The 22,369-nt window shown below is 42.6% G+C and overlaps 1 protein-coding gene across 3 annotated transcripts in view; it reads left to right on the top strand.

Annotated features, from left to right (window-relative positions):
- col22a1 (collagen, type XXII, alpha 1) overlaps positions 1 to 22,369 on the top strand; it is an 82,484-nt gene that overhangs the window by 45,996 nt on the left and 14,119 nt on the right. For all 3 annotated transcript variants that reach the window (XM_080788248.1, XM_080788249.1, XM_080788250.1), the window contains 27 exons: positions 4,203 to 4,256; positions 4,666 to 4,710; positions 4,794 to 4,856; positions 5,823 to 5,876; positions 6,360 to 6,401; positions 6,949 to 6,981; positions 7,339 to 7,392; positions 8,184 to 8,237; positions 8,354 to 8,407; positions 8,507 to 8,560; positions 9,246 to 9,299; positions 10,937 to 11,041; positions 12,805 to 12,849; positions 14,269 to 14,346; positions 14,656 to 14,691; positions 14,789 to 14,842; positions 15,432 to 15,476; positions 16,137 to 16,172; positions 16,919 to 17,032; positions 17,826 to 17,879; positions 18,231 to 18,284; positions 18,382 to 18,435; positions 18,861 to 18,914; positions 19,107 to 19,160; positions 19,502 to 19,555; positions 21,209 to 21,262; positions 21,364 to 21,408. In XM_080788248.1, the coding sequence (XP_080644374.1) occupies positions 4,203 to 4,256; positions 4,666 to 4,710; positions 4,794 to 4,856; positions 5,823 to 5,876; positions 6,360 to 6,401; positions 6,949 to 6,981; positions 7,339 to 7,392; positions 8,184 to 8,237; positions 8,354 to 8,407; positions 8,507 to 8,560; positions 9,246 to 9,299; positions 10,937 to 11,041; positions 12,805 to 12,849; positions 14,269 to 14,346; positions 14,656 to 14,691; positions 14,789 to 14,842; positions 15,432 to 15,476; positions 16,137 to 16,172; positions 16,919 to 17,032; positions 17,826 to 17,879; positions 18,231 to 18,284; positions 18,382 to 18,435; positions 18,861 to 18,914; positions 19,107 to 19,160; positions 19,502 to 19,555; positions 21,209 to 21,262; positions 21,364 to 21,408 (1,497 nt within the window). The remainder of the gene's footprint in view (positions 1 to 4,202; positions 4,257 to 4,665; positions 4,711 to 4,793; positions 4,857 to 5,822; positions 5,877 to 6,359; positions 6,402 to 6,948; positions 6,982 to 7,338; positions 7,393 to 8,183; positions 8,238 to 8,353; positions 8,408 to 8,506; positions 8,561 to 9,245; positions 9,300 to 10,936; positions 11,042 to 12,804; positions 12,850 to 14,268; positions 14,347 to 14,655; positions 14,692 to 14,788; positions 14,843 to 15,431; positions 15,477 to 16,136; positions 16,173 to 16,918; positions 17,033 to 17,825; positions 17,880 to 18,230; positions 18,285 to 18,381; positions 18,436 to 18,860; positions 18,915 to 19,106; positions 19,161 to 19,501; positions 19,556 to 21,208; positions 21,263 to 21,363; positions 21,409 to 22,369) is intronic.

The raw sequence follows: 22,369 nt of genomic DNA, 5'->3' as shown, positions 1-22,369 counted from the left end.
TGGTTTAATTCTCTAAATATCTTATAAATATAAAAATAAAAAAAAGGCAATTACAAACTCTAGATCAACAATGTTTGCCTCACAATAGGTATGCTAGTGTTCAAGTGGTTAAAGGCCTTTCCACACCAATAATTATAACTACGATGACGAATCCATTCCACACTGATTGGGTCCAATTCAGTGGACCCTATAGAGCGCCGCAGTCCCTCCCCCTTTCAGAAAAACGAGTGGCCCAGGAAATGAAAACCCAATGCATTCTCCCATCGGCACTTCTAATATAATTTATTTAAAGACGGTTACGCCAAAGCCAACTCGGATCGTGACAAATCATGACAATGAACACAATGTTTTGGGCCGATCAAATAATTTTTAAGACGAAAAACAAAACAAATAGTGTTGTCTCCTAACTTTCTTTTCTTCTTTCTAATGATTTGATCGGCCCAAAACATTGTGTTCATTGTCATGATTTGTCACGATCCGAGTTGGCTTTGTCCGCGGCGTAACCGTCTTTAAATAAATTATATTAGAAGTGCCGATGGGAGAATGCATTGCGTTTTCATTTCCTGGGCCACTCGTTTTTCTGAAAGGGGGAGGGACTGCGGCGCTCTATAGAGACCAGGGCACAGCTGAGTTCAGGCTGGCGTGAACCTTGACTCTAGCCACTTGATTTACTGTAAGTTGACTTGAGTGATTGACATAAAAAAGGGCCTGTCAGCTCAAACCCATAATAATAATCAAGAGTGTTGCTGCGCACACACCACACCATATAGTCTATGGTGTGGTATACAAAAATGGCCATAACTTTCTTCTATGGCATAGACAACCAATATAAAGCAAAATTTCATCATACTTTAAGTAGAATGTGACATGTCAAACTAGGGGGTTTTCATGATTCTGAATCCATTCCAAACATTAATTAGCTTTCCACAAAAAACACTCCTTGGCCTAAATTTGGCCATGCACACACTGTTATGACCACAAATGTGCTGACCTCATCACCTCATTTGTGATGCCGGCTATGGTCGTTAATGCTTGGAATGGATTCAGAATCATGAAAATGTCACATGCTACTTAAAGCATGATGAAATTTGGAAATGTTTGCCATAGGCGGTCTATGGTGTGGTATACAAATGGCCATAGCTTTTTTTCGCGATGTTTCCGGCAGAGCAGACCTCTCATTCGGTGGACCTTAATGACCAAATTAATAGAAAAAACTAAAAGAAAAGTATGTCATGACATCACAGGTCCTCTCAAGTTTTGGCCCTGCTCTGTGCCTGCCTGTGTGAGAGGAAATAAATCGATCATACAAGATTCAATACTTTATTGCCATGTCAACAGAGTTGATTGGAATTTGTTTCAGTGCTCTAAAAACAGACATACAAATAGACACATATTCAACATCACATATTCAGACAGTAGAAAAAGATACAAAAGTACAAACATCATATGAGAGGGACCAATAAATAAGAAGAATGCAAAACCTTACAATTCATGAGAGAGAGACCAATAAATAGGAAGAATGCAACGTTACAATTCATGGTAAATTAATAGCAATTCCTCGCAGTTCATCCTTCTTACAAAGCGAGTGAGAAGAGGGTCAGCATTCAGGAGGCGAACAGCCTCGGGATAAGTGCTATTCTTAAAGCGGGAGGTATTGCACTTTAGAGACCGTATAGTCTTTTACCTGAGGGCAGGGGTGCAAAAAGAGAGCTGGCAGGGTGGGAGGGGTCGGCAATCACCTTCTGCATCCTACGCTTGGTGCGAGTGGAGTAGATACAGTAGAGGAGACAGATGGGAGGTCGAGGCCAATACTGCATGTAGTAGGATGACAAAGAAGGATTTCATCGTATCAGTTGTAGCACTCACTCACTCACTCAATCTCTCTCCTCCACTCTCTCTCTCTCTCTCTCTCTCTCTGTGGGCCGTTAGTAGGCTGTTAGCACTGCCTGAGTGAAAACTCACATTAGAGACAGATTATAGGCTACAGTATATACTTTTATTCATAAATGTCCATATCAATTTGATGGTATCCAGAGCTGCCAATTGTCAAAGAGGACATCAGTAAGCTACCAAACAGTGGTGGAGAGTATTCTAATTATTAGTACTGTACTTGAGTAAAAGTTTGGTACTTTTACTTTACTGGAGTACTTCCAATTTTCAATACAATACTTCTACTCCACTACATCTCAGTGGCAAATATTGTACTTCTTACTCCACTACAATTATTTGAAAACTTGTAGATTTGATTTGAATTATTACAAAACATACATTAACCACAACAACGAGACACACTGTGAGCTTGTAGCTATTTAAAAAAAAAATAAAAAAAAAATAATACATTTCATACATACAGTAGGCCTATACCTTGTGAAATGGGACATTCTACATAATGATTTTGATACCAAGGCTTTTGTACTTTTACTCAAGTCAAATTTGATTACCCAACTTTTAGTGTTTTTACATTGCAGTATTGATAGTACTTTTTCCAGCACTGCTACCAAATGTTCTATGCACTTGTGCAAATGGCAATAAAGTCTAGTTTAAATGAACTTCAGAGACCCATGAGGCGTGAGCACAAGAGCAATGTGCTGCATGTAACAATTTTAATGGAATTTCAATGGCTGTCAGTATTTCTGTCTGTGCCCGACTAGTAGTACCACAAGGCAGCTTCCTTAAGTTTGTAACTTTATTCTTCCATGTGCAGGGAATAACACACATTTTTTACACAGGAGATATGGCTCTCCACTGTGCAGACAGAAGCACTCTCTTGAGTGTTTGTGGAGATGACTGATTTATCCTGTTGTGCCTTGATCAGGTCCATGCACAACAGGTGCGCAGCCACACCCAGTCCAGTTCTAGTTTGACTCAGGCCAGGTGTGACTGCTTAAATCAGGCATCCTCCATCTCATTCACCAAAATCGTTCTGTAACTGATCCCAACGATATTGTTGAACAGAACACTGTCGTCTGCCATCCACTTGAGTTAGAACCACTTTTAAAACAATATTTACCGGTATTAGTTATGAATTGTTACTGTATATAGTTCTTGATGTGGACAGCACTTCAATCTTCAGTCACTGTTACACACATTTAAATTAAGGAAACAAGCAACATCCATGCAGCTTGTCCATAGATAGACCCTCAATCAGGCAAGGATAATAAACTCCCATTAACCCCTTAAAACCGGGAGAGCATCTTAGATTGTAGACTAGTGTTGGCGATTCAAAAATAGCAGATATACAAGCTCACAGCACGCCACGTTTGCGAACTGCCAGTATTAATTTACCACATGAAACGTGGTAGCCTACGATTCTTAGTTTAAGGTACAGTGACGTCACACCCTGGCACAGTATACAATATGAATGAATTACTTTATTTAAGTGTCATGCCACCTCGTGGCCCATCGCTCATGGGATTATATGACACCTTTTCATACAGTTACAATAATTCGGATGATACGTGCAAATAGGATTTGCTTGGATTTGGATCCTTTTCGTGGCCCAGGAGATTGAAAAACGAATATTTACACCATCTTAATTTTTCATATGGTGGTGGTTGCAGGCTCTATGAGGACAGAAAAAGATATACAACCTGCACAAACAGAACACAGTGCTACAGATGCCTGGATTTGGCCATGCTCCAAATATGTCTCCAGGAATAAGACAATGACACTGCATGACAAAACAGCAGTGTGCCCATCAGTGACTCTGCTTTCAATATATCCTTCAGTGGACATCAGTCTTTTCAGTTGAACAGCTTGGAAACAAACAGCCATCCTCCAATGTCCTTACATGGAAGACAATATTTCAGTAAAAAGAAACAAAAATACCCGGTACATATTTTCACATGCAGTGAAAAATATGTTTGCACACAAGATGTGTGCAGTAAAGTGTCGAAGTTTGAGTGATTTATTTATACTATACATTGTACAACGGAGTCGCATGCCGAAAATAGCTGATCTATACAACAAGGCAAGCTCATGCGGCGCAGCAAGCGATGCAACATGGTGTGAGCTTGTAGATCGGCTATTTATGGCACGCGACACCATCGTACGACGGGGTATACATACAGTAATGCATTACCCCTCCGTTCCTCTCCCTCCAACTGCTGCAGTGACAGAATGTGTCATCCTCCACCCCTCTGGAGGGTTCAGTATAACTGTATTATACACTTAATATTGATAGAATTGTTGTGTCTCCAAAGGGACCACCGGGACAGCGTGGAACAGATGGATTTCCTGGCAAAGCTGGCCCTAAGGTATGGTTGGTGACTTGCCCACAGAGTGCAGGCACGATGTGCTCCGCATAACAAGTACACCTCATCATAAAAGTACACTGTAACTCAACTCAACTCGTCACATCACAGGTTTAGATTCTTGTACACATGAATGCATCATTGGCAGTTTCAAGAAAGAAAGAAAGAGGAAAGCAACAGAAAGTCTTAAAATATCAGATATAGCAGGGTGAAAACATTTTTATACAAAAATTATACAAAAAGAAAATAATATCCTGCATCCAAACAGCTTTTAACAGCGTGAGAACTGCTGGTATTAGAATTGCTGGTTTAGACAGACTGCATTTGTAGAATCGGTCTCAGATCTTCATGCAGGTTGAAAGGATGTGGAAGAGAGGTATTGACTTGCTGGATGCTATTGTCTTGTTTCCAGGGCGAGGAGGGACCTCCTGGGCCCAGAGGACCTCTAGGGGAGAGAGTGAGTTTGTTCATTCTTTCATAATGTTTTGTCATGTCGTGCACTATTATTATATTATTCACATATGAACATATGTGTTACAGGGTGCATCTGGGCCGCCAGGACAACATGGAATTGTTGGAGGAAGAGGAGACAGAGGAATGCCGGTGGGTTGTGTTTTTATCAGTACGTTATCATTATTATTACCAGCTCAGTGGCCGTGTGGTTAGAGTGTCCGCCATGAGAATGGGAGGTCGGGGTTGAATCCCCGGCCGGGTCATACCAAAGACTCTAAAAATGGGAACCAGTGCCTCCCTGCTTGACACTCGGCATCAAGGGTTGGTTTGGGGTTACTAGCGTCATGTCCAGGGGGTGTACTTGTACATCAAGCTGCCTCACGGAGAAACAGGAGATAGGCTCCTGCCCTATGGGCCTCATGGCTCGGCAAGGCTACTTACTACTATCATTATTTTTTATTATTATGGTGCTTTGGGGAAAGGATTTTACAACTATAAAAACCAGTCAAAGAGTCTAAAAGCCCCACTAGCAGCCCCTAGAGGCCATTTTATTCAATTGTTTTGATTTCTGTATTTGTCCCGCAAGGGGAACAGTTTCAGCTTCATCCAGTAGGGGGTCGCTCAGATGGATATGATCATAGACATAGAAAGGTATACAGTCGCCTCTTCCGGCTCTGGGGCGAATGCTCTCAAGAAAGAGAGGGCAAGCTTCCGCGTTGGTGCTTCAGAGAAGCTTCCGTGTGCGTCACAGAGTGTATGTCCGGGGCTGACTTAGTCCCGGACGAGATGCGCTGTGATTGACCTAGTCACTTCAGTGGCAGCATGGCGTAGCCTGCCCTCCTCACTTCCTCCCCCAGAGAGTAAAATGATCCGCCCTCCCGTCGACACACATGGCTCCAAAGAAATGCAGCGGCCAATGAGGCATCTATTGTTTTATTAAATATCTATGGTTATGATGAAGGGGAGGTGACCTTCTGATTGTTGGGTGGCCTCTGTACCCATTAAGCACACGGCCGGCCTAAAGCAGCTCCTTACACACAACCACACAGAGACATCAGTAAAAACACCTCTCCAGACCATGAATGCAGATTATTATTATTTTTTCCATCATTACAGGGAGAAAGAGGCATAAACGGAGCAACCGGGACAAAAGGTGACAAGGGTGACAAGGTAAGAGAGAAATTACTTTATTTTGTAACTAAACACATCAACAAAACCTCTCTCCTGTCCCCCTAACCCCCCAACACCCCTGCCCATTATCACCCATATACTATTTTACCTGGGAAAGCATCTGTGACATTTTTTATCTTTAGCTTTGTCTATTAAAAAAAACAGATATACAACCTCCTTGTACATCTGCAATTTGAACATTTTTTAAAGCTCTTGAAAGTGCAAGAACTGCTGATCTTAGAAGGCATTCATTTGAAGTAGAATGGGCCTCAGGTCTTTGATGGGTTAAGGTGGATTCATTCGAGGAGCATATGCTGCGCTAATGGCAGAACCTGTGTTCCGCATCGTACCGCCGGGTCATTATGCACCAGACATCATCCTCGCTCATCACTCTGTGACAGTAATGGCCGCCCTGAGGTACACGAGGCTGTAATAAGGTAATTATCATGCAGCGAATGAAACACGCTGTTTCTCTCCCCTCAGGGTGACGTTGGTGGCAGGGGGGCTCCCGGTGTACCAGGAAATGTGAGTAAAAGTTGCTGCCCTTTCTTGTAATTGTTACAAATTAATAATGACTGTCATGTCTGCGTGATACTGTATTAGCAGTGGTTCTCAACCTTTTTCAGGCTGTGACCCTGCAAAATAGTCATTTGAACTGGGGACCCTCCAACATGTCCCTGACAAGCGCTTGGAAATGTAGGAGTTGAGCCATTCCATTTAGTTTTACTCAGTTCCACAGATACATATAAAGACAATGGTCTTTTTATTAGATTTTTTAAATGTGAAAAGCCCCTTCAATCATGTTGGGACCCACAGGTTGAGAACCACTCAACACTTTTTCTCAACTAGCACCTGTATCTCTGAGAGAGTACATTGTTTTTACACTGTCAGCATTACACTGCAGATTTTACAGTGTAGATTAGGGTATAAATGAGGGTCATTGGCCTAATGCATTATGAAACTGTGGGTCCTTGAAATGAAAATGGTTGAATCGCTGCTGTACTATATCATTATGTATCATTAAAGGTTATCAGGGCCAACTGTGTAGTTTGTATTTTTCTTGCCCTCCTAGGTGGCCAGTGTTACGCCTGAGCCTGGTGAACCAGTAAGTATTCAACTTATATTGTTTTGTCTCTTGTCCAAACTTGCTCAGTAATAACAAACCAGGGATAAACTTTATAAATGGCCCACTGGCCGGCCTAGAAGTACTATTTAGAGCACAAGCAGACTCTTCACATACTAGAGCATGTCTGAAATAAGTGGCAGAGCTGAAATCGACGATGTATGAAATAAATGCTTAAACATGTAGCTGGGTGTAATGTTAGAGGTACACTGACTGTAACAGTTAAAACAGGTTGCACGTGGTTTTTCTGTGCAGGATATTTTTGATATAATTTGATGGTTGCTACCGATATCGGTTGATACCTCGACTCAGTTAATTAATGTTTGTCTCCACCTTCAGGGAACACCTGGAGTAAAGGGAGAGAAGGGAGACGAAGGACGACCTGGTTTAGTGGTGAGTTGTGGCTGCTTTATACAGTATGCCAAACTGTCTTTTTAGACTTATGGTCATTGTTGTAATGTGCTGAAATGTCCACCAGATGTCAGTAGAGATCCAAATAAACACGACAAACTGCTTTGCGCACACATGCACAAAGCTCAAAAACAGGACATGTCAACCTCTTTTAATTTCAACCCCAAACTGCCTCTGGTGGTGTGATGGAACCCTGTGGGAGGTAATGATTATTCCTGTCACGGACCACCTCACTCAGGCCTTTCATACAGTATGATGTGGATATTATTGTGTGTTACTATTATGGTATATGACACCCCTTCATTTTACATTACCATTCTGCAATGTGATTGTGATCCTATATATACCACCAAATTACTGCCATTAAAGGAGGAGAGAAAATGTGTCCTTTCCACAGTAGAACCGTACCTGCACTCACTGCTGGTGTGTGCCGTGAGTTTCCCAAATATCATATGATTTTTGTCGACTAAAGAAACAGTTCATTCTGTTGACAAAAATCACGATACATTGTGAGCTTGTAATCTGCTATTTTAAGATTGTTTTTACTAAAGAAACAGTTAATTTTGTTGACAAAAATCGCGACGCATGGGACATTCTGCATAATGAGTAGGCTACTTTATATTTTTGGTACATTTTGCTACCAATACTTGTTCTTTTACTCGAGTAAATGTTGAATTCCGAACTTTTACTGCAGCTACGTACGTTGCATTATTGATACTTTTACTTAAGTAAAAGCCTTTTGGACCACTGCTTGTGGTGTGTCTTTGATACAGGGTCAGCGAGGGTTACCTGGCGAACAAGGCTTTAAGGGACTTCCAGGACCTCAGGTAAGGAAGGCTAGCTCCACCCCGTCGCTCCAAAGCCCTCAGAATACATATTTTCAGAATGAATGAATGTGTATTTCTACACTGCATAATATTGCGATTGCTCTCGTTAAAATCAGGGGCCAAAAGGTGACACCGGACCCCAAGGAGAGACGGGACGTGTCGGTGACCCTGTGAGTTGTCACACCTGGTTTCATTAATTGAACACATGCATTATGTTCTGATATACTGGTGTCATCTCAATGACACATGACAATGTGTTCCTTCTATAGGGCCCGCCTGGAGTGACCGGTGCTCAAGGTGGCCGTGGATTGCCAGGCAGTGTGGTAAGTCGTTAATTTGTGCTGAGGGATTAATAACAGTGGGGGGGTTACAATGACATGACAGATAGTCTGGTTGGCATACAAAGCCGCGGAGAGGCAGAGCATTCAGGTAGGACTATAGGTGGGGAGCCAACAAAGAGGATTGTGTCTGACAGCTCCATGTCTATGAGTGGAGGGCATGTCAAACGTCTGACTGGAGAAGTGCAGTACCCTGAGAAGGTGTACCCTGAGAAGGTGTACCCTGAGAAGGTGTACCCTGAGAAGGTACCCCAAGGCGTAAAAGGATGACGGGTCCACCAATAAACTGTTAAAACGACAGAGGTGCGCCGGCAACGCAGAGTGAGTCGTCACAGTCAAACCCCCTCACAGTCAAACTGTGACTTCTTGGGAGTGAAAGCAGTGACAGACACTGCAGTACCCAGGGCGATTGACGACAAATAGATTAAAAAACATATGTCAGTCACGATGTCAACCAGCATCATCTCTCCTGAATTGCACCCCCTGCATTGTTGCTCTTTTTAGCAAAGCTTTGCCCCTTTTACCTTCAGAAAGCAGCCTCTAGCCCCTGGGTCGTGTTGATAGATGGATAACTGCGCCGTGTGAACCATGATCGTCTATTGCAAGCGTGACATGACAGTGACTGATGATGACGACCGACAATAACACTGTTCTGTCTTCTTCCATGCAGGGCATCCCTGGAATCATGGGGCCCCCCGGCCCAGCTGGCCAGAGAGGAGACAAGGTCAGTTACCCATCACTTTCCTCAAGGCTGAGGCCATGTTTTGGTATTGAACAACACATCCGAGACGGCTTTCAATGTGGTTACATCACTGCAGTGAAAGAGAGAGAGAGAGAGAGAGAGAGAGAGAGGGAGAGAGAGAGAGAGAGAGAGAGAGGGAGAGACTTGAGTGTTCCATCTTGTTTGTCCTTCAAGGCAGTGCATGCTTATTTGTATAGCACAAGGAAATTAAAAGTAATAGGGAGAGAGAGTCTTCAATGAAAATGAATGTTTGACTTTGTACGTCCTTCAAGGGAAGGCAGATTTATTGGTTTAGGCTAATTCAAAGTGTTTTACTCAAAGCTTTACGCACTGAGACATTGAGCCTTCAGGAGAGCTTGTTCTCAAATCTCTTTCAAGCCATAATTTTGATCAATAGACGTGGCCTTCAGAATGATATGTGATATTCAATCTTGTGTGTTTTGCTCTTTTCATGAGGTGGTCAAATGTATGAATGTTTTTACCAATACATAATTTTATATCATAGCTGACTCAGCGATGTATACTGATGCTACTTTTGAATTAGAATCCTGAAAAGTAACAGTTTTGGACGTATGAGTTTTCCACCCGACAGAGACGACATGGATAGCCTTCCATGACAATGCATTCATATACCATGCATAACATAAATCCTGAGTCAAAAGTAGTTAGATGTCACATAAAAGTAATGCAATTGTTGTACATTATTTATTTACAGACGGCAGGCAGGCAGACAGACAGACAGACAGACAGACAGACAGACAGACAGACAGACAGACAGACAGACAGACAGACAGACAGACAGACGATAAGCCCTGTAGACTACTAGCAAACAAAAGCTTATGATATTCACACGTTTTGTTCAACAAGATAATCTTCACATTTGAATTGCAAAGTAAGTTCAAGGTTTTTTTTTATAGGGTCATCCAAATAACATTATTAGTGGATACTAAAAACGGCCATAGCACGCACGAAAAACAAAACACTTTTTAATATAATGATGTAGGAGGGTATTAGGGCCAATTAAAACTATATCACATTACTATTGCATGTATTTTCGGGCCACGCCTCTTTTTTAGCTTAGATTGGCTGGCCTATAGAGCGCCGCAGTCCCTCCCCCTTTCAGAAAAACGAGTGGCCCAGGAAATGAAAATCCAATGCATTCTCCCATCGGCACTTCTAATATAATTTATTTAAAGACGGTTACGCCGCGGACAAAGCCAACTCGGATCGTGACAAATCATCACAATGAACACAATGTTTTGGGCCGATCAAATCATTAGAAAGAAGAAAAGAAAGTCAGGAGACAACACTATTTGTTTTGTTTTTCGTCTTGTAAATTATTTGATCGGGTTTTCATTTCCTGGGCCACTCGTTTTTCTGAAAGGGGGAGGGACTGCGGCGCTCTATTGGGCCAAGATTCGGTGGCCCCTATGGGGTGAATCTGAGGACCACCGAAATAATAATAATCCTTATTGTCACGAAGGATATTCATGTAACACCCACAACAAAACAAAACAGCACAGTACAGAATACATTTCACCAAGACAATATGATATAAATGATATATAGAGCTTTAATTGATTAATGCTATTATTATTTGACCGTGTGATTGGATCTAGGGTGAAGCGGGTAAAGAGGGGAAAGTGGGTCCCTCGGGACCACCTGGAGACCCAGGCGTGACCGGACCTCCTGGACCAACCGGGAAGGGCAAGGATGGACAAAATGTAAGCACGGATAATTCATTTCTATTGCAGTCGATTTGAAAATGCCAATACACTTTGACTGTCCCTCATGTATAGGCACACTGTAGTGTGTTGAGTGGAACTTTGTGTCAAGACTGGAGAAATGTGAACACGTTCGCTTGGCTCACTTCCAATTAGCCAATTAAGGAATAGGCCGCAGTGTTAACCCATTCTGGGCGGTTACCCCTTTTGGTGTTTTAAACATTATGTTATACTTTAGCTGTTGAAAAATAGCAGATCTACAAGCTCTTGCAGGTCTGCTATTTTTTTTTTATCGTGAAAATGTGGCACAAATCATTGAATATTCTTTCAGAGCGAACGTTTTTAACTCAAGTCTTTGCTTCTGAGGGGTTCCTGGAATAGCATATTTCCAGGTCTGTGGGGCAGATTACAGTACATATCATTTTTGAGGTCCTTGACATATTGAGAACCACTGATACAGAAACATGGGTATTTTTTTATTTCGACGTCAGGCCTACGTAAATGGGTTAAGTACGTCTGTCAATTACTGTAGCTCTTCCTGCCATTTAGCACTTTGTATTGCTCTAGTCTACGCCCTCTCCATGTGATTCACGTGGAAAGGACGTGTCACGTCAAAGCCTGACTTATGCTCCGGCGATGTATCATCAAAAACAATAGCCAAAAAATAGATAGCCAATCAGCATGTCGCCTTGACACTCACATGTCACCAAATCTTCCACCTCTGAGGAAAACCTGCTATTCGTTTCAAACTGGCCCGTGTTTAGGCCACAGATACTGACATAAAATACTAAAATACTTGAAGATAAAGCATGGCATAAGATGGAGCCCTATCAGCCCTATATTTACCTTTCCTCCCCAAAATGTCAAATAGCACCTATCAAATCTGCTATTTACATTTTGATTCATTCTTTAATAGAGTGGTTACACCAGACTAGCTCTGTAACCACAATGGAGGCCCAATAAGCGAGCGCAGCTGGCCGTGCCTTCGTCGCGTTCACCTGGGCACATTTACTGCAGCTGCTGCTGCACTGCAGTGCAGCGCAGCGCGTCTGCTGATCATTCTGAGGCTCAGACATGTGGTCAATGTGCTGACACAGCAAACAGGAAGAACATTGTTAAGACATATCAGCTACACCGCAGAGCTCCGTGCGTGCGTGCGTGCGTGCGTGTGCTTTACTGTTGCCAGGTGCTAGCCCTCAGGCTGCACCATGCAATTATCTGACTACTGTAACATGGTGGGTTCTCAAACTTTGTAAAATTTCAACAACCCCTGCAGCCCCACGTGAGAAAAATTATTACCATTATGTTTTATGAAATGTTTTATATCAAAACTGTACTCCAGGAGTAGTACTCCTATATGCACACTCTCAGAGTTACAGACCTGTAAGTGTCCATTTGGTTCCATATGCACACTCTCACAGTTACAGACCTGTAAGGGTCCATTTGGTTCCACATTCACAGACCTGTAAGGGTCCATTTGGTTTTACATGCACACTCTCAGAGTCTGGTGTGAAACTAGTTCCTAAGTAACTATCAATAATTTAGCTGGGGACCCCCCATGAAACCCTGTCAAGGACCCCTAGGGTCCCCCCCAGCCATGCAATTATGTGCATTACAGTAAAGAATGATACAGTTAAATCTATACAGAGGTTCAAATGCAATTGATTTATTGTCAGAGGAGCTTATTATAATAATAATAATAATAATAATAATTCCAGTAGTTAGATGCTGTCATGAATTGATGGATGTCATGCTTCTTACAGGGGGAACCGGGACCTCCAGGAATTCAGGGTCCTCCAGGGCTAAAGGTAAAGGGAGTTTAGTTTTTGTGTGTGTGTGTGTGTGTGTGTGTGTGTGTGTGTGTGTGTGTGTGTGTGTGTGTGTGTGTGTGTGTGTGTGTGTGTGTGTGCGTGCGAGGGTTCGTTCAATGGTGGATGTGTTTCTGTAGATGTTTATGTGTTTGTGCATGCGTGCCTGCGTACTTGTGTGCGTGCGTGCAGTGTGCGTGTGTGTGTGTGTTAACATTGCGTTTGCACTCTGCATGCAGGCATGCATGTTTGAAGGTCTGTTCAGGTGTGTGCGTGTGTGCGTGTGCACGTGTGCGTGCGTGTGTGTGTGATTTATGTAGGTTTCCTGAGGTGTTTGTCTTTTATTTAATCATGCACTACCACCCACATGGGGTGAATAATGTTTTTCTTTCCCCCCCGCCCTTTTTTTTCGGCACGCACTAAAAGCAATTTCTATGAGCAGCATGCTGTGACCGCTGCATTGATTATAGCCACAGCTTTGTTGTGAAGAGCTTGATCTCGGGGTCATGGGAAAGGAAAGTCAAGACAAAGATTACTTTCTAGATTTATGGTGTTAAATTGTTCAACCTCACAACACTGAGTGTACTCCGTACAACTTACGAATCGATAATAATAATAAATAATAATAATAATAATAAAAATAATTGTTTACTATGAAAACCTGCAAAACCCGTCGCTCCGTCAGTCACGCCATATATGGCGTGACCTCTAAGCCAGAGGTGTTTGATAAGTGATTACTTTTCTGCATTCACCCTGCTATACTCAGATGACTTCGGTGATCGGTGTGTGTTTGCTCAGGGACACACGCACCCGCATTTAGGCGCCAGCGGGTGACCCGAAGCAGTGACCTTCTGATTACCTGACGACCTCTCTAGTACCCACTGACTAGGTCCCCTTAACACTGTCTGTCCTGTCTTCAACCAGGATCACAATGTTTTTGGGGGTTTTTTTCTCCACGATTTTGCAACCCATTTTTTCACCCAGTGTCAATTATTGCGAACGCAGTGAGCACTAACTATGAGACCTAGCAGAACATGTCTGTCTGTCTGTGTGTCTGTCTGTCACGCTGCAACACCACCTGCCCGCCACCAGAGGGCGCAGCTGTATCACACGCAAAAACACACACACACACACACACACACAGTCACATACACACACTAAAAAAAACTCTTAAAAACTTAACTTAAAAAAAAAAACTTAAAAAACCCCAAATATGTACGAGCTGCGTTCGCTTCCCGCGTTTGTGCGTCTTACTTGTCTAATGTAAGGATGTAGGATTCCAAGCTGCTTCTTTTCACCTGACAGGGGGGAGTTTCCCCGGTTGGACGTGGCGCGTGGAAGGAACACGTTATTCTGACCAGTTCCTTTCCCCTCCTAGCATCACAATGTTAACTGTCTGTCCTGTCCTGTCTTCTGCAGGGTCAACCAGGATCACAGGGGCTACAGGGGCTGCCCGGCGACCGAGGCCAGCAAGGGGAAGGCAAGATGGGGCTTCCGGTAAGAACTCTCAAATCTAAAACGTCATTATCTTTTTACTGCTTTCCGAATTGTTAAAAAAAAGAAAATGTCATGCTGTGCAGCACTTTGTTTTAAATGTGCTTTATGAATTAAATTGACTTAAAAACAATTAAGCCTGATTTATACTTTGTGATATACGGTATTATGCACCGAAAATAGCCCAAAGATATACCGTACATATTTTTATTATTATTGTTTTGTTGAGCGATACCATCATACCACGTACAGTAGTATAAATGATGCCTGTGGTCTTATGTGTAATCTATGACATCTCTCTCTCACACACAGGGCGCGCCAGGAGCTGCAGGGAATACTGGACTTGCTGTAAGCACTTTTACCACTTTGACAAAACTAGCTGTCTGTCTAAAGGTGATAATATTACTCTAACACTGTGCCTATTTCTGGCTATTTTCTGCTTTAGGGCCAGAGGGGTCCGGCAGGCATCGCTGGACCTCAGGGTCCCGCTGGACACAATGTGAGTATACAGACAAAGAATAGCCTACCGTTGCTGTCGAACTTTGCATTACTTCCTGTATCTGCGTGAGGTGGGCGGTAACATTATTAGGAGACGGGAAGAATGTTGGAGTCTATATTTCCAATGGAAGAATGAACGTGAACACAGCTTATGATCCATTCTTTAGCTCCATAGTCACTGAACTAAATGCTGGACCCAATCATCACAAGGCATACAATATTTCAAAGATATTCATACTAGATATCATACTTTATCCCAACAACAAACTCTCGCGAGATTTGAGAGGAGTCCAGAACAGTCTCTCTGTCCATCTGCAAATCTGATACTTTGAAATGTTATGTTTTTTCAATGCTGAGTAAACATACTGTACCGTAAATTATTACGATGTCTGTTGGGGTTCAGATAATATACAGTATGATGAGCATTTACCATTATGTTGTACTATATTGTCTTATTATGTTATTTAATTATATTGCATTAGAGGTCTGAAAGGAATCCTAAGCAGTAGTTCCTTAATCTGTTGCATATCATGTCACCATCGATATGGATTTATGAAAACACCACAATCTTGCCTTTGTCCCAAATGAAGGGGTTGCCGGGCAGACCAGGAGAGAAGGGATCGCAAGGAGAGCCTGTAAGTAATGACATTATCCCCACTTCTACCTCAAAGCCACGACCAACTCCTCAAATGTGTCTGGAGGCACACTATGTACCACTATGATTATCGTGCATTTATTGAAGTACCGTATAAAGTGCAAGATTAGAATGATATAGTAGACTTAGACTATAGGGGTGTAACGATACATTTTAACAGCGATATGATATGTATCACGATGTATGGTTGACAATACGATACATGGACGATATTGGTTCATTATGGCCATACGATCAGATACGATTCAATGATTTGAAATTGATACAGTAACCATTTAAAATTCATTGACATTATTTTAAACTAAGTAATTAATCCCCTCTTTTTCTTTTATCTTCCAAATATGGCTAAATACCACGCACAAAAATGTAGTATTGATACAATTGATTATTTGCATAGCAAAACGATTCAATACCGATTATTTGCATTGCAACACGATACGATACATAATCAATGTTGCTGTTAATTTTCATTTCGATATACTTCGATTCATGACATTACTATATCGTTACTAGACTATCATTCATGAATTAATTAATTAATTAGTTCATTCATGAATTAATCATTCATGAATTAATCGTTCATGTGTTCATCCATTCATGTGTTTATCCATTCATGTGTTCATCCATACCTGTTTCTCAGGGGAAAGGAGCGGACCTGTCTGACTTGAACCTCAAGGTAAGGAGCCCTTCCACCCGTTCCTCTCTCACACAAGCTGATGATAATTATTAATCAGTCATTCAGTTACAATCATCAGAGTTGACATGTCAATAACCCAGCAGGCACCTTACAAAAGAGGACAGTTATTATCCTAGTGACTCACTGACTGTACAATCAATTCGTCCGCATGCCATCAGGACGACGCTATACGATAGGTTACTAAGTTAATTGGGCCCCCTCAAGGAACCCTGGGGGTCCCTGAAACCCACATTCTGGGCGGGAACCGCTTTTGGTGTTTTAACATCATGTTATTTTTGAGAAATCGTGAAAATGTGGCGCAAATCTTTCAGAGCGAACATTTTTAACTCAAATATGTGCTTCTGCGGGGTCCCTGGAACAACATATTTTCAGATGGGGGTCGGAGGCCAATTAAATATATTTTTGTGGTCGTTGACATGAAAACGTTTGAGAACCTGACAGATATAGAAACAGGTTTTTCAAGAAAACTGTCAGAATTTAGAATACATTTTGTAGAATCGTCCTCAGGTCTAAATGGGTTAAGAGCCACTGCAGGCCTAGTATTTTGTGTAAGGAGTGTGTGTACTATTGTGTGTTGTCTAAGGATGAAGCTGACATGTTATTCAAGTGACATGTATAGTATCGTCTCTGTCGGGTCAAGTATAAGGCATTTATTTGCGGGAAAAAAAAAAAATATATTATTGACACTATAGCATTATCACCATGCCTCTGCTGCTGTCTTCTAGGATGTGTGTAATGACTGCCCCGCCGGACCCCCCGGGTCCCCCGGTCTACCTGGCATACCGGGGGACAAAGGACTAACTGGAACAGCAGGGAAAAGCGGACAAGACGGCTACCAAGTATGACAAAAAGGCTGTTAATGACATGAAACTGCTTGTAATAGGACGGACGCCTGTTTCCTATAGCATTCTAATAGAGAGTTGCGTCACCTCCGTTCACTTCATCGGGCCGGGCATAGTGACAAACAGAAGTTTCCGGAATGCACTGGAGTCTATGAGCGTTTGTCACTATTTCGACTTACACGAACCATGTGGACCGGTTGTGTTTTCTGCCCCCTCATTGATGCAACATTCTAATAGAAGGCTCTGGCATGAATGAACCACTTCACATTGATGCAACTTTCTAATAGAAGGCTCTGGTATGAACCACTTCACATCTTTGAAGGTTTTAAATGTTCCTAGAAGCTTTGTCACTGGTCGAAAAAAACCTGGTCGATGACTAACCAATCAGGAAGTAGACAGGCAAATCGACCAATGACTAAAGCTTCTAGGAAAATCTTTGAATGCAGAATGCGATCCCTAGATTGTGGGGAGCATTTTACCCATTGCTGGCTGTAAGGAAAGGACAAAAGGGGATTAAAGTTTTATTATTGCATATTATTGCTTACAGCAGCTATGTTTGTATTGTTTCCACCACTGTGTGTGTGTGTGTGTGTGTGTGTGTGTGTGTGTGTGTGTGTGTGTCATACTGTATACACTATACTTTGAAGCTGAAGATTGCGTGCATGTGTGACGGATCGGAGAGGCTCTCTCAGTGTCATTAGGCAGGTGTCCTCCGGGGGCATCGGTGAGCGAGTATTGACCCGGTGACACTGTTGTTGACTGCAGCGTGTTCTGTGTCATTTTATTACAGGGACCAGCCGGGCCGGTCGGACCCTCAGGGCCTACCGGAGCAGAAGGAGCCAAGGTGAGTCCCCAAAAAGCCAATTAGGGGGGCTGTATGTCGAAATATTTGAATATTTGTGTGGACAGGGAAACACAGGGTGGAAATTGGATACTTTCAATGTACTTGGAATTATTTGTATTTTATTTGAATGTTGCTTTTTTTCCTCAATTTTTTGCAAAATGTCTCTTCATTGAAAACAATAAATGGATATTTTCTTGAATACACTAGTAAAAATACATTTTATTGAAAACAATAAAAGGATATTTTATTGAAAACAACACAATGATTGTTCCTGTTAAGTCTAGCAGTTTGCAGTGTCTTATCTATTCCTGGAATAAAACTCCTTACATTTTGCCTCATTTCTCACCGCAGGGCATCAAAGGTGACCGAGGCCCTGCAGGCGGACCTGGAGACAAAGGAGACAAGGTCTGAACATTGATCATACTGTACTGTAAATATACAGATTCAATTCATCATTATGGAACTTGAAAGTTGTGCTAAATGTCTCATGTGTGTTTGACAGGGACACCAGGGGCCACCGGGCCACCCAGGAGCTGCTGGCCTGATGGGACAACCTGTAAGTGACATATTGTCCTCCTGGCCTATTGTGTGTAGAATATTATGTCTGTAATACGTATATTGTGTATTGTATTGTATACTTTTTTTATTGTATACTATTTATGAATCTGTGCTCCATACCTGACCAGATCATGGTCGTGAGTTAAATAAAATTATGACGACGATGAAGAACTGTGCAAACAAGACACCGTTGTCTGCAGGGGCGCCGTCAGGCTCTCAGAAGTGCACGGACAATTTGTATTAATTTGTTTGCAGGGGGGGGGGGGCATTTTGGCCCTTCTGACCCCCTCTCCGGCGCCCCTGGTTGTCTGCTAATGTCAGGAACTTTTCACTCCTTTAAAAACACAAAGCGATTTAACGTTATTCCATCCATGATTATTTCCCCACTCCTTCCAACGTGGTCCACCTTTTCTCTCCCTTCAGGGAAATGATGGACAGCCTGGCCCCTTGGGGGCCCCGGGATCCCCTGGAGAGAAGGTTAGCCTGTGCACTGTAACCCCCAGAGAACACATCGTCACCCATTATGTGTCATTATTGTCCAGACCTGGCGGTCCCTCTGGCACGGAGGCCAACCAGGCTGGGGTAATAGTGGCCATTCATCATCGGTTGTTGTTGTTGTTTTTGCGCTGATCTTTTGTGTTTGTTGCTCTGCTTTTCTGTATTTACTAGGGCAAGGAGGGTCTCAAGGGAATCCAAGGACCTCCAGGTCTCCCTGGCGTGATGGTATGTGGAGGGAAATGGATCTGATGCACAGATGTAATGCAAATTAGACAGTGTCACTGTCACAGCCTCCATTGCTCCGTAGATGTTTTATCAAGCTGTTTGCCACTGTGACTGAGCCCAGGCAGCGCTTCCTTCTTCTGCTCTATAGTATACCTTAATATATCCTTTTTATCTGTAGCACAAATTGCACAATGAAAACTTTTTTGTATGCATAAGTACTACTACATAATTAGTAATTACTACTACTTCATTTGCCAGTTATTTGGGGGCCCACTTGCGCGATCCTCTCAGCCCCGCAGGCCGGGAACCACTGAGCTAAAGTGATTGTCTTTGTCCTTCAGGGTCAGCCTGGTAAAATGGGAAAAGATGGCAGAGCCGGAGAACCTGGAGAGTCGGTGAGTAAACTTCAGTGAAACGAAAACCACTCGCTCAATGACGCTCATTAAGAACTTGAACACCTCATTAAAGATGGAGTGTTGTGATTTTTGTGTCTATGTGAGTTAGACAGTACTTCATTAGACCCCTTGGTATGGTTATGTGCAATGATGTCTTCCCTTTGTATTTAGGGTTTCTTCCTGGAGGCTGAAGCCTTGACAGTCAAATATGCCAATGAAAAAACTGTGATATAGTGACATCACAATATCATCCCCTCCCCTAACCCATCCCCCTTTACCATTTATCTACATCTGTGGGTGCGGCTTCAGTTCAGGTGGATCACCACCCATCACCACCCACCAGGCAAACCAGGCATACTTAACTTAATGAACTGGTGGTCGTGTCCACATAAAAACATAATTTTAACAAATACTGTACACTTAAAAAAAGAAAATCTTCCTCCACAACACTTCACAATGAGGTTGTAGATCAGAACACTAGGAAATCACAAAGCAGAAACAAACACTGTGACATCTTCAAACTAGCAAGTAACACAAAGAACTGAGGGTTTAAATACACAGGGATAACACAATGGGATAACAGACACAGGTGAGCAGTAAGCACAAGTGATGATCAACACAGCGATAGGCTAGAGGACTAACAGCACGCCACACAGGTGAACAACAATTGCTAAATGCAGGACTGGCGATACAAAACATATAGCCGTAACACTTGTTTGTGCAAAGTAAAACCTTACCTAAGTCTAATAGAAACAAGGAATGCAATACTTCACAATTAAAACACTGACTATAAAGAAGGCGATGCAAGAAAACACAACAGCGAAACAGAACATGACACGGACCGTGACAGGATACGGAGTAATGTGACACTGATACAGTATAGTGAACGATGGTTTGCTGTCTTAATTGGGTCAAGGACGGGGGTCCATCCCAGTCCTCCTTGGCTTGGGTGTATCAGTTGATACAGTACTAGTACAGTAGGCAACCAATCACACAATTATGCCAATGGAGAAGCTTGTTGACATGTCAACACAATCTGGCATTTAAAAGAAACAAAAAACTGCCAGAATCACACATTCTGTAGACAGCCTTATTTCTTATTGTTTATGTCCATAGTATATTAAAACTATGTTGGTTAGGCCCTGGACTATCTTCAATTCAATGTAGTTGAAGGAGCTGTACACTCTCCACGACGTTAGGTGGACACCAGTGAGCGAGGCAAAAAAACAGAGATAGGAAGTTGAGTTGGCATGTTTCAAGGCTGAACAGCAAGTACTTGCTGTGCTTACTGTTCTTGCTTATGTTAGCATAGATGAGTTAGCAACATCATTAAAGTTATTCTCCAGTTATATGTTCATTGTTGTCCTGAAAGCTCAGTTTATGATTGAGACCAACAACAACCTGGGATAAGAGCTGCCTTATAATATAAAACCATCACAGCTGATCTGGACCCCTGTGCTCTGATCAGAACCTGAACTATAGCAACAGACCATAAGTATCAGAAATAAACCTCGTATCATCTCTCCATTTCAACTTTATGTGTTTTCATAATTGAATGCCCTGTTTATTTGTGTCGTGCAGAAGCACTGGAAGCGATACAGTACAGTCCATATCTTCAGAGGTTCACTAACAATGCCTTTGCTGTCATTTCAGGGCAAGCAGGGAGAGCCTGGCACACAAGGAAACCCTGGACTCAGAGGTCTCCCAGTAAGTACAGTATATATACTCACAAACTGTTCTGATTCGATGCAAATTGAACCGTGAAAGCATTTATGGATGGAGTGGTAATCATCACTGTGTCCATACAGGGCTTCAAGGGACATAGAGGAGAGCCCGGCCCTCCTGGATCAAAGGTCAGTATATTGATTAAAGTCACCATCCACAGGTTGTATTGTCTGATCTCTCCTGATTATGTTCGGTTCAGATGTCTGAACTACAATAAAGCAGACTTACTGTATTGTTCAATCCAGTGCGCAACACTGCGCAGCCATCTGCTACAGATTGCTTTATTATCTCTGCCAGGTAAGCCAGACCAGAGCGGAGGACCTTGCGTTTGTCCCTGTATCTGTGTCTGTGTTCACGATTCGATATTCAATACTTTATTGCCATGTCAACAGAGTTGATTGGAATTTGTTTCAGTGGCACCCATTGTAACACAATTAGAACTACACAGCTGCAGCCATATTTCGGCGCTGCCCTCAGCTTTCTTGCATCTCGAGACCGTCTCTGGTGAGAGCAAGAGAGCTTATTTCAGTCAAATAAGTTGACTGATAATAAATAAATCTAACTTTCTCAATAGAAGAGCAGGTGAGACCACCAACAACAACCGCTGCAAATCACTATAGTTATATTGTATTACACAACATATACTCTGCCATGCATGTAGATTAGTTCAAATAACACTTTATTCATTAACATGAATCCCACATTGTACATTTAAGAGCCATTATCAGTTAATCATCCAATGCAGATGAACGAGAACAGAATCATGCACCCATAATGTGTGCACACAGCATCGGGCATCTAGGCTATCATCACATGTCAAGATGAAACCGTGTCAAGACGTTTTCCAGACTGTTCGTTCTTAGTTCTTACACATACTTTACTCTTTGAGAGGCGGTGTCACACCTGCTGGGTTGGTCTGTCCTTCAGCGCACACGCACACACGTGCACAGTATACACACACACACACCCTCAGGGACCCTCAGGATGTCTGCCACCGCACCATGACCAATAGCACGGCTCATTATTGCCAGCTCTGAGTCTCACAACGTGCCAGGCAGCCAGGCAGACAGACAGACACTTCAGCCCTGG

This window comes from Protomyctophum bolini, assembly GCF_963924005.1.
Source record: "Protomyctophum bolini genome assembly, chromosome: 17".
NCBI lineage: Eukaryota > Metazoa > Chordata > Actinopteri > Myctophiformes > Myctophidae > Protomyctophum > Protomyctophum bolini.
This window is presented reverse-complemented; position numbering and strand designations above follow the sequence as displayed.